We start from the raw sequence: 11763 nt of genomic DNA on the forward strand, positions 1-11763 counted from the left end.
CTTTACTGTGCTATATACATCCCTGTTTGTTGAATATGTTACCATTATGATGGCATTCATTCTAGATAATGACATATATGTATATAAATTTTAAATGTGTGGAAGATGCATATATATGTGTAATATATATTGTTGAAAATATATTATACAATAAAATGACCAGGAAAAAAAACAGTTGGTCATTTTTCTTTCTTTTTCATATTGCAAAAAGCAAACATGCTGACAGTGAACAGAAGACTGTAAATGATGGATGTCGCTCAAAGGTTTGTGTCGAGCCTCAAAGCTGAGCCAGTTCACTGTTGCTGTCTTGGCGTTTTCCAACTTGAAAATAACTTCACTGAGAAATCAAGGGGCAGTACATGTTCATGCAGCGCTGTGAAACAGTATTTGTCCCCTTCCCAATTCTTGTCACACTTACCATATTTTCCATACCATAAGGCGCGAGTAATCCGGGTCCAAAACTCCATCTGCTTCAGGTCCCAAAGTTAAACGAACACTGCAGTATCACTGAGAGTTAAAAACTGTCTAAATTCCTTCATTTTTAATATTTTTAATAAACATTTTTAATAAAATGTTTAATAATGTTGCTGCTTTACTAGACGTAAGAATTAAGTTTAACATCCAGGCATCCATGAAAATAGAATTTATTAAATTTAACAGAGGTAGAAGTTAGCGGGCAGTTAGCTCACTAATTTCCACCTAAACATGACAGCATGTCCTGAGTGAGAGATTTCTGAAAAAATTAAAAAGTACAGCTCTGCTATCACTTCCACCATAAATAAAGACAGAACACGTCAGCAGTGACGTTTGTAGGGTTACTGAAGTTGGGCTAGCTGGTATAGAATGATGTGCTACGTGAACGCTAGTGACACAGCTATGTTAGCATAATATTAGCACAGTAAAGCTGAAGGATGAACGCTAAGTTTTTTTCGCTCGATAAAGGTTAACATGAGGGTTCCTGATGGTTAGGGACAAATGCAATCGCATGGCAGGATGCTGTAAACGGACTAAACTTTAGTCAGGAGGACAACTGAGATAATCCATCCACAATATGAGTCATTAATATACTGCAACAACATGGGAATAGAGCAGCTGCGAGAGAATTCAACATTAATGAATCAATGGTACGGAAGTGGAGGAAGCAAGAAAAATGAGTAAAGTTTGACTTATCTGACTGTTTTGCTTAATGTGCCTTATGTATGAAAACAGACCCGTTCATCGACAGTGCGCCTTATAATGTGGTGCACTGTATGGTCCGAAAAATAGGGTACGTGTTACAGATCATTAAACAAATTTTAATTTTAGAAAAGATCATCTAAGTAGATGCAAAATGCAGTTTTTTAAAAGATGATTTCACTGACTAAGGAAAACGGTTAAACCTAACTACCAAACCTTCCTGGTCCTGTGTAAGAAAGTAATTGCTGCCAAAACCTACTAACTGATAGGTTCACCCTTGGCACCAAGAAATGCAATCAAGTGTTTGCTGTAACCGCTTGATTGCATTTCTTTTGTTTTGGCCTAATCTTATTTGCAGAATTGTTTTCATTCAGCCAAATCGGAAGGTTTTCGATTATGGAAGTTTAAGGTGATGCCAAAACATCTCAATCTGATTCACATCCAGACTTGAATCAATTCAAAACTTTCATTTTGCAGGTTTTTGGGTTTTTTTTGAGCCATTCAATGGTGGACTTGCTGATGTGTTTTGCATCGTTGTACTGCTGCATAACCAAATTGAGCTTCAGGGCACGTCCTGATGTTCGGACATTCTCATTTAGGACTTTCTGGTAGAGAGCAGAATTCATTTTTCCATCAATTACAGCAAATTGTTGTGGTCCTAACGCAGCAATACCACACTATCACCATCACGTCTGATTGTTGGTGTGGTTTTATGTCATATGTAACAGAACTCAGACCTTCCATAAAGTTCAGCTTTTGTCTCATCAGTCCACTGAATATTTTCCAAAAACGTTAAGATGCTACTTAGAAAATGTGAGATAAGCCTTTGCGTTCTTTTTGGTCATGGATGTACTTTTTGCCCATACTCTTTCTTAATGCTGACTTATCTTGATGCATTCTCAATCATCCAGGTAAGTAAAACCCCAAAAAGTTGATTCTGTTCATCTACGTCCAGATGAACAGAATCAACTTTTTGGGGGTTAATGCTGACTTGTGAGTGCTGACCTCAACTGAGGCATGTGAGTCCTGCAGTTCTTTACATGTTCTGGATTGTTTTGTGACCTTTAAGTGATTTCTTGACTCACCAGGTCTGACAGTAAACAGACCCGGGTGTGGCTAGTAAACCTGAACTCAGCTTTCCAAAAAATGTGGTTAAGCACAGTTAATTCATAACTTAACAAGGAAGGCAATTACTTAAACCTACACCACAGATCATGTAGGTTTTTCCTTAAAGGTACGGTGTGTAAAATCTGACCATTAAATGTCAGTAGCTTGCACAGTTTTGTTTTCTTACCTCTCCCAGTTGAAGCACAAAATCCTGACTCCAGTGGCCGTTGTAGAACAAACAACTCTTGAGTGTTGTTTGTCTGTAGCGAGTGTAGGCTGTCAGTATGCTGTTTACCTCGGTTTGTCCACATCTACTTACTCTGTAAGAGGCTGTAAAAGTTTATAAAAGGAGTCTGGTATGAGTCAGAGAAGCTCACTGTCCGATGACAATGATAAAAAGGTAAAATGTTAAGGAAATGCTACGTGGTAATCGCTGCTTATTTTTTTAACACTCACGTGTTAGAGCCCTGACTTCAGCTCAGGAGCTGAGGCTTGCGGTAAGGAGGAGGAAGAGGATAACATTTTATTAAGATGTTTTTATTTCTTTGGTGAAAGGTTCCTCTTCTCAGAAATATAAAGATAAAGAATAGATATTAAGTTTTATATCTTGAAGGTGAAGGCATGAATTAAAATTTGCATCCGCAAATGGCTACAAGTTCTTGTTTCCTCTGCTTTTGGCATACTGCATATATGACACATATATTAGGCGGGATGTGCATTGGGATACTGGATTCAACATGGCAGCTTCCACAAACAGGCGCCTGTTTCTGTGAATTTCTAATGAATTAATTCTAAGTTTAGGAGACCAGAATTTCAAATCAGCATCATGTTGCCATGGTAAGACTTAAAAGTAGTGACAGAGCACCCCATCCCCCACCACCCCTGCCAAAGAAATATCAGGAAATGTTAAAGGTAGCTGAGATTAAATGGCTCCTCAGATTTTTACAGTCACAGCCTTTTTATTCAAAATCTAGAGGAGTGGACCTTTGCTGTTCAAAACACTAATTCACTTTTCAGGCCTTGAAGCAAAACCCACATATAAAGTTTATTATTTAAAGGGACTTAAAATAAACTGAAGCTGGACACCAAGAGTGCTTTTTATACAGCATAAGAACTGAATAGGATTTTAATTAATTTACAACAACAGCATTTGTAAAACTGAATAAGATTAACAGTATTTAATAATTAAATGTCTTCATATTATGTTTCATACATAAATTGCACTAGATTCAAGATCCAAAATATGTTTCCCAAGAATATTGAAACATCTCCTCCAGGTATGTTGAGATATTTAAAAAAAAATACATGATGGTTCTTGCACAGAAAAAGTTCAGTGACTTTATAAAAACTCCTTAAACAGAATTTGCAATATGCAATATTATTGTTCTTTGCAGAAGTGTAACAGAGATGTCCCTTTATTCACTCCAGACCCAGTTCTCTGGAGCGTTTTCGCATCACACTTGTTTCAGCTGTTTATGGCTGCCTTCCTGACAAGCTGTCACATCATCCTGTCCAAACAACTAAGACTTTAAGTAAGAGCAGAGAAGGAGATCAATGTGAAAACAGTCTTTTAGTTTCAAACGGCGCAGTGAGGCTTAAAGGGCAACGAAAAGCAGCGTGTTTTTCATTGTGGAGGAATTCTAAAGAGCTACACGTCAAAGTTTTGCAGCAGAACGAGTGTTTGAAGTCATTCGAAGTCATCACTACTTCAGTCGAGCGATACGACCTGAAAGCCATCGTCTTCTTCCCTTCCTCTCGCTAAATCCTGGTCTCCTTGACGACTGCTCTTGCCCATCCTGAGCTTGTCCCTCCAGTTGCTACTTCTGCCATTGGTAGGGGGCGTTTTGGGAGCCAGAGCAGCAGATGCTGCAGACTTGGAGGTGGGGCTTTGGTTTGAGCTGTTTGCGGGGGTGGCGGCTCCAGCCACAGGGAAGGTGGTCGGCCGCTGCATGGGTGTTCTGTTCGTCCTCCTCAGGATGCCCATGCGAGAGGGCTTCTTCTGGTTCTGCTCTGCCTGCTGCTGACTCTTCACCTGCTGTTGGAGGATCAGCTGAAAGTCCTCCTGAGGTAAGTCAAGGAAAAAACAATGTCAGCACATCGTTACAGCACATCCATCCCTTTTCTTCTGCGTACCCATATAAGGATCATGGAGAGACTGGCCTATCCCAGCTGTTATAACAGTGGCAGGCAAAGTAGACACTTGACAAGTCGCCAGTGTGACACAGTGCTAACACATAGAGGCAGTTCACTCTGACATTCACAGCTGTGGTCATATTAGAATCATTCAAGCACATCTACAGACTGGTCTCTAAGCAAAGGTAGGAAACAAGTGAGAAAATATGCTGATTGACCAGTTTTATAACATTAGAGTGTGACATCTGTGTCACACATGCCTTTTCTGCAGCTGCTTTCAGAGCGATGCATGTATACTGACTGAATAAGAGGCTGTACAGAAATGCATTAAGGGAAGGCCATAGAGACAGATTCAGGGCTTTTCATGTTTTTATATCACAATTACCCCACTAATAAGTGCTCACACATAATGCATGCATACTGTGAATCTGTCTAATAAAGCAAAAAACATAACTACATTAAATTTGGCCTTTATCCACCCCTGGATCACCCCCAGAGTTGCTGTTATTGCTTTTTAGATTCCTCCAAGGAAGTCCGGTTCTGAGCAACCATCAGCTTTAGTGATGGTTGCTCTTTGACCTTACCTTATCCGTAATGACTATTAGACCAATCTGAATATTGTATTAGCGTTGAGTCCAAAGATGACCAAACCAAAGGCGGCATATCTGGTCAGGAACTCAATAACACTTGAATTTGTCCCACAGGTGCAAACTATCTTGGAGTTTAATGGAAATTGATCTCACTGAGGGGGTTCAGGCCTATGCAGAACAGCAGTGGGGACAGAGCATCTCCTTGGTAGATCCCGCACTTGATGGTGACTTGTGCTATGGGCTTGGCCTCTAGTGTTGTACGCCACATCCCCATTGAGTTCCTGATGAAGGCTCTTAGGGTCCCATTGATCTTGTACAATTCTAGGCATTCCAGTATCCAGCTGTGGGGCATTGAGTCATAGGCCTTCTTGTAATCAATCCAGGCAGTGCACAGGTTGGTCAGTCTGGTCTTGCAGTCTCGGCTGATTGTTCTGTCTACCAGTAGCTGGTGTTTTGCGCCTCTGGTATTCTTGCCAATTCCTTTCTGTGTCCCGCTCATGTATTGACCCATGTGCCTGTTCATCTTAGCCGATATGATGCCTGACAGGAGCTTCCATGTAGTACTGAGGCAGGTTATTGGTCGGTAGTTGGAGGGGACCGGTCCCTTCTTGGGGTCCTTGGGGATCAGGACCGTCCGGCCTTCAGTTAGCCATTCCGGGTGTATCTCGTTAACTAGCAGCTGGTTCATTTGTGCTGCCAGACGCTCGTGGAGTGCAGTCAGCTTCTTCAGCCAGTAGGCGTGAACCATGTCGGGCCCTGGTGCTGTCCAACTCTTCATACTGGAGACCCTTTCTTGGATATCTGCCACTGTGATGGTTACTGGACCCTGTTCAGGGAGGTCGCTGTGGTCTGCCCTCATATGCTCTTCCAGTATTGCTCCGTCTCCAGCCTTGGTGGTGCTGTTCTCTTATTGTTCCCTTGCCACTGAGAGTACACCTTTGCTGGTTCTGTGGAGAACAGCTGGTTTATTCTCCTGCCTTCTATCTCTCTGGTGTACCTCCTCAAGCGGCTGGCCAAGGCTGTGAGTCTTTGCTTGGCAGTTTCCAAGGCCTCAGGTATGGACAGCTTGCTGTATTTCTTAGGCACCTTATTTGTCGCACCTTTCTGCAACTCCGTTAGTTGGCTAACCTCCCTCCGTGCTACTTTGATCTTGCCCTCTAGCCTCCTTCTCCATGGAGGGTACTGCCCCTTGTGGCTGTTCAACTTGTAGCCAAGCATCTCACTGATCACTGCTGCCGTATTGTAGATCAGCTTGTTAGTGTCGGTAATCGTGGTTGTAGGTATTGCCCGTAGTGCTGCATTAACATCATCTAGCAGACCTTCTGAGGGTACTTCACGTAATCTTGGTAACCGGCTACGGGGGATCCAGGTTTCAAGCTTGGCCATGATCCTATTTTTCAGGTCAGTTCCTCTCGCACTCAACGATCCTTCTCCTATCGCACTTGGGGCTATGTACCCAATCTCGGGTGGGGGTGATGATATCGCCCCCCTGACCTGGCGTCCTGACTCCTCCTTGCCGTAGCATTTGTGTTGTACCTCGTCAATCTCTAGCTGTGAGAGCAGTCCCTTCTTTCGAATGTTGGGTATCGAAGAATCCATAGGTCCCTCATCCTATTCATGTAGCCCCTTCCGCCGGGGTTACTTGCGTAATAGCATTCCAACAACGCCCTGTTTTCGTCTCTTGCCCACCGATGCCTTCTTGTTCCAGTAGCCCACTTGTCGTCAGGGTGCCCTGGTTCCTCAACACCTGACGTGGACCTGTCTGCGGTAGGCTCGCATAGCATAGGGGGTCTAGCCTTAGGACCCTTACTGGATACAGACGCCCCAGGCCTTGCCACTACAAGTCTACGCTTTACAATATTTCCTCTTTCCCACACTGTAAAACTCAATGCTGACATCATCGCTCTAGTCCAATCATTTATCTTTCTCCGAGCTGCTCGTGTCACTCTATCATTCAAACTTTATTTCATTTTTTTAAAAACACAGATACCACTATACTTATGAGGGGTCATCAAAGTCTAATCACCAAACATCATGTTGAGTTCTTCCCAATAATCTCTCCTTAAACAGCGAATGTGCAAAATTTGTGTGTAAAAATATTTTTTGGACACTTCTCTTACAGCATTTTTTTTATTTTTGTCATAAACTTAAATTTTCCAATTGTTTTTCCCACAGGGATGAAACAGATCTGACCAATCAGACCATTGGATTTGGCTACGAGTGCACCTCAAAACGCGCACCAATAAGGAATATAGATTATATAGACTATTTTACCTCAGACACACAGCTAGACAGCTCCAAGTAAATGAGCTCCCTGAAATTATTTGATCCCAACTCTGCCAACAAAGCTCAAACTGCCACACTGACATCCTGAAATATGTACGAAAGCAGCCGCGATCCACTTTCAGCACCACAGCGCTTCCTTTTCTTGTTTAGAAACATCAAGACCAGCTCCACATTTCCTGATGTTGACCTCTGTTTTTTCAAAGTGCATCTTTTGAGGACGAATTTTTCACAAAATCGCAACGTGTTCGGTGTGTGTGTTGTTGTTTTTAACAGCTTGTTCAGTGCATAAAGGCTTTAAGGGATGACAGTATTTTTATACCAGCGTTGATTCCACGTTCATCTTTATCTTGTAAAAAGGTTGTAACATTAAAAACATTTACTGTATGGTCCTTAGGATTAACCCAAAATAAACAGTGGAGTCCCACTGTGTGACTTAGCAGACTGCATAAAGACATACAGATAAAAGGATCACTAAAACTACACAAATAAAAGCCAACAATTAAGAAATTCTAGGAAAATGGCGCTAACGAAGGTCTAAACACAAAGAAATCTAAGATATAATGAATGGGTAGGCTTTTGATATTTTACAGAAAGCCAGAAACACACTTAAATGAGATTCACATCCTATCCTGAGATGCATCGGAGTGAGATGAACACTGACAGTGACAGTAAGGTTTTGATGTTTTGTTTCAATTACTCACAGATGTGTGATGCATTAAAACCACATTTTTTCTTCTAAACTATGCAAACATAAGTCTTCCATCTTTCATGCAGTTTACGTGAAATGACTTGAGGTTTCAGGTACACCTGAAACAGATGCTGCTGCTCTCAACATTAAAGAGCATACCGTGTCATTTCAGTTTAACGCTGTAGCAGTCAGGTGCTCGGAAGATGAAGATGTGGGCCATAAGCCAAAGTGCCAGAACAGCCGCTGGCATTAACGCCTGCACGTGATGGCGTGCTGAATTCAATACAAGAGAGTTTTAATTGCAGTCTGGTGTGTGTTTTTATTGGCTGAACACGAAACCAGGTTGTGAAAGTATGTGTGCGTGCGTGTGTCCTACTTTCCCCCACTCCTTTGAGTGTCTTCCCACCAGCTCTCTTTTCCTCAGTAAAGCCCAGTGTGCTCAGATTATAGATCTCGGTTGAGTGTTTGCCCAGAGAAGCACACCCTTGTGTTGTCTCTGTTAAACATTAAACTCATCTCAGGTTTACCTTCCAGGCCTCGAGCTCCAGCGACAGTTCCAGACGTTTCTGTGCAGCTTCCAGCAGGTGGTTGTTCAGCGTCATCATCTCCGTCTTACTCCGCAGCAGCTCGGCCTCCATCGCCTTTTTCCTGCACAGAAGAACAGAAAGAATGACACACTCCACAAAAATAGATGCAGTACAGTCAGCTTCCCTCTTTTTTCCCCCCTCTTACATTTCGATTATTTTGCTCTTTAGAGGAGTGTGACTGTGTATGTGCTCACTTTTCTATGGCCTCATCTCTGTCCCGCAGCGCCTGCTGGAGAATTGCACTGTCTTCTGCCACCTTTCCTCCAGGTTTGGACTCCTGGATGGACAAACAGGCAAACATGGCAGCGTTATCTTTCTTTCCATTACCTAACATTTTCCACATTTAATCTCACTAACTTTAGTCTCTCTTATCAGCTGAAATCTGGCCTCTACCTTAGTTCCACACCTTGAAAGTTTCTGTAAACATCTCACAAAGCAAACTCCAGAAAGACTTGCTGATGGTGTTACTTGTAAACTTGTTCGACTGCATACCTGAGCTTAGCACATGGGTGGAGGAATTAATGATGTTTTTTTCTGAGGCAAACAATGACGATGTTTCATCAGGAGGAGACAGAGATGCCCTCAGCGTGAGCGTTAGTATCTGTGTACAAGCCTCGGGGCTAATGCTTAGAGGATTTTTGTGGTGTTAGCCAGAGTCAAAGAAAAATTACTCGTGTTAGGATGTTTGTTTTATTTACTGTGGCCCATTTTCTTAAGTATAATACACAATTTTGCCTTTACTCTATAATTTCCTGTTTACTGACTCCCCAAAAGGCCCATTGTTAGCCAAAAACCAACAAAAGCACTACAAAAATGTATTAATGCTTCTTTTGAAGTCACGTTAATACCAGGAGTGCCCAGTGGTCTAAAGACTATATAATCACTAATGTTTAAGGTTATACAATGGAGCAAATAAATATTTGATATCTTGCTGAATTTTTTAGTTTGCTCACGTACAAAGAAATGAGCAATCACTAATTTTTATAGTAATTTCATTTTAATGGTGAAAGACAGAGAAGCATCCCAAAAAACACACATTACATAAACGTTATAAATTGATTTGACTAACGAATTCAGCGAGGGATCAACTAATAATTTTGCTCACTGAAACTAAAATTTCCATTTCAATCATTTGTCACCTTTGACCTTCTGCTAGCATAAAAACACTCGTCTGAGTAACGTGTCCACTGAAACCAGCTCAAACAAAGACGTCAGAGAAATAGAAGTGCTGACGAGCTTTATTTACTCTGACCTGTTTGGTGTGGCTGATTGCCAGTTTGCGGGCCACGTTCTGCAGCTGGCCCAGAGCGGCGTCCAGGCGGTTTTCCCCATCGGACGGCTCGATCTGGCTGGACTCTGGCTCTGTCAGCGGGTGCAGCAGCCTCAGAATAGACAAAACTTCCTCTGTGACCTGGAATAAAAATCAACGGAAAAGAAATTTTTTTTTAAACCTCCAGAGCTCTGCGGATGTATACCATAGTACTGTGTTGTGGTAAACTGTACCCGATCTTTGTGTTGACTCCAGCCCTCTCCTTCTCTGTTTTCCTGCAGTTTGTCCACCTGGGCCTTCAGCTTGATACTTCGTCTGCGGGACAGCTCCACTTCTCGCCGTACTTCTTTAAGCTACAAACACCATAATTTAATATCCCATCAGAAAATGTTTAGTTTCTCTTGCTGTGAAAGTAAATCAAAGCCTGCACTCAAAAGCTCCTACTTCATGACATTTTTTACACAATCTGAACAGAAACTGCTAATCTACAATCTCGAGTGAAACAACAGATAAAAAATCCAGTCATACTAGTTGAGAGGTCATCCAACACTAAACTGTTTGATGACGTTCACGTCTTCACACATGAATGCAATCCTGGAAGTGTGCGTACACACAGATATCAGAGATATAGGACTAATAAGTGCTGTTAACATGTGTCCAAAATCATTCATTGTCACTGGAAACTGAGGTTTACTGCACTCTGACAGCAGAGCATCAAACGTGTTTTTATTCTACTTCATTATGTTTGCATGGCAGGACTCTGTGCGCTTTGTGTGTTTGTACCCTTTGATACACTGCTAAGCAACAGTTCAATCAGCCTCCTCCCTGTTTTACAGGTTTCATGTTTGACAATCCTCTTCAAACAGATCTCAGTTCAAGCGCTGGTGCTTTAAAATATTTGTGGTTTTTACACACGTGAATATTAAAAAGACTATCTTGGCGTTACCGTGTCTGAGTAGTGTCCCAGTGTTCTGCGTCTTCTGAGCGGCTTGCCACTGTTTAGCAGGTCTGGTAGGGTCCCGTCTAGGTAGTTCCTCTGGAAAGAGTTTGTGTTTTCATTGGATCCTGACCCTTCAGAGTCCCTTGTTTCCTCTGAGGCCACCTCACCCACGCTGTCTTTCTCGTCAGACTGTGAGGTGCTTTCGTCGTCACCCAGCTCATCTTCGCTGATATCGTTCAAATTCAATTCGTTAATGAGGCATGTGTTTTTACCAGCCAGCAGACTGGCAGTGTTTCCTTTAGAGTAATCTTTCTCTGTCTCGTCTACAGACTCTTCTGGATCGTCTGTCTTTGTTGTGGCATTTGGTTCAGGTTCTCTTGGCAAAACCATTGCTCGGTAATAAGTATATTTGTTCCTGAGCGAGCCCAGCTGTCTGTCCTCCAACCTGTTCAGAGAGGAGTAGAGTTGCTCGCTGGTGGTGACTCGAGGTCTCAGCTTCTCATTGAGGACTGAAAAAGGCTGACTGAAATCCATGGCCGGCTCTGTGGAAGTCACAGGCAGAAGTGGGCTCAGTTAAACCATCTGCAGACAGCGCCAGGTAAAAACAAACTCAGGAAAGCAAGAGGAAGTCCATAAAACAAGGTGGAGTGAGGATGACAAATAGAATGTCATTAAACTTGTTTTACCTGAACTGTGTGCGTCTTCACTGGGGCATGATATGACACGATGTGATGTCAGCGGAGGCTGTGGCTTCAAGTGGCCCGTCTGAGCTTTCTTCCTCCTTTTTCTGCCGCTACAAAAACATGACGTGCAAACATACCACAGCAGCAGGGAGACAAATGGGAGGAGGGCTTCTGATACAATCTAGTTATTCAAACCTGACGCATGAAACTTTATTTAAACTCTTCCTTTATCAAGAAAGTCACACATACATAGAACATAGCTACTAGGAGTAGGCCAGTAAACAGAGGTGAAAATAAATTACA

The 11763-nt window shown here is 42.4% G+C and overlaps 1 protein-coding gene across 1 annotated transcript; it reads right to left on the bottom strand.

Annotated features, from left to right (window-relative positions):
• Window positions 1-3935: 3935 nt before the first annotated feature.
• Window positions 3936-11548, bottom strand: bicdl2l (bicaudal-D-related protein 2-like). Its single transcript, XM_080866962.1, has 7 exons — window positions 11464-11548; window positions 10784-11319; window positions 10071-10190; window positions 9820-9978; window positions 8762-8844; window positions 8508-8628; window positions 3936-4345 (listed from the first exon to the last, which is right to left on the bottom strand). Exons 2-7 carry the CDS (start codon window positions 11309-11311, stop codon window positions 3992-3994), a joined length of 1365 nt encoding a protein of 454 aa, XP_080723088.1. The 5' UTR covers window positions 11312-11319; window positions 11464-11548; the 3' UTR covers window positions 3936-3991.
• Window positions 11549-11763: the final 215 nt, after the last annotated feature.

Source organism: Rhamphochromis sp. 'chilingali' (genome assembly GCF_963969265.1).
Source record: "Rhamphochromis sp. 'chilingali' genome assembly, chromosome: 19".
Lineage (NCBI taxonomy): Eukaryota > Metazoa > Chordata > Actinopteri > Cichliformes > Cichlidae > Rhamphochromis > Rhamphochromis sp. 'chilingali'.

What these genes read in the sequence shown, in the direction of transcription:
- bicdl2l (XM_080866962.1), bottom strand. Translation starts at nt 11,311, where the DNA reads ATGGATTTCAGTCAGCCTTTTTCAGTCCTCAATGAGAAGCTGAGACCT. An exon ending in GGAGTCAACACAAAGATCGG is followed by an intron (nt 9,979 to 10,070) that starts GTACAGTTTACC and finishes TTTTTATTCCAG; the next exon opens with GTCACAGAGGAAGTTTTGTC. An exon ending in AGAGATGAGGCCATAGAAAA is followed by an intron (nt 8,629 to 8,761) that starts GTGAGCACATAC and finishes TCTTCTGTGCAG; the next exon opens with GAAAAAGGCGATGGAGGCCG.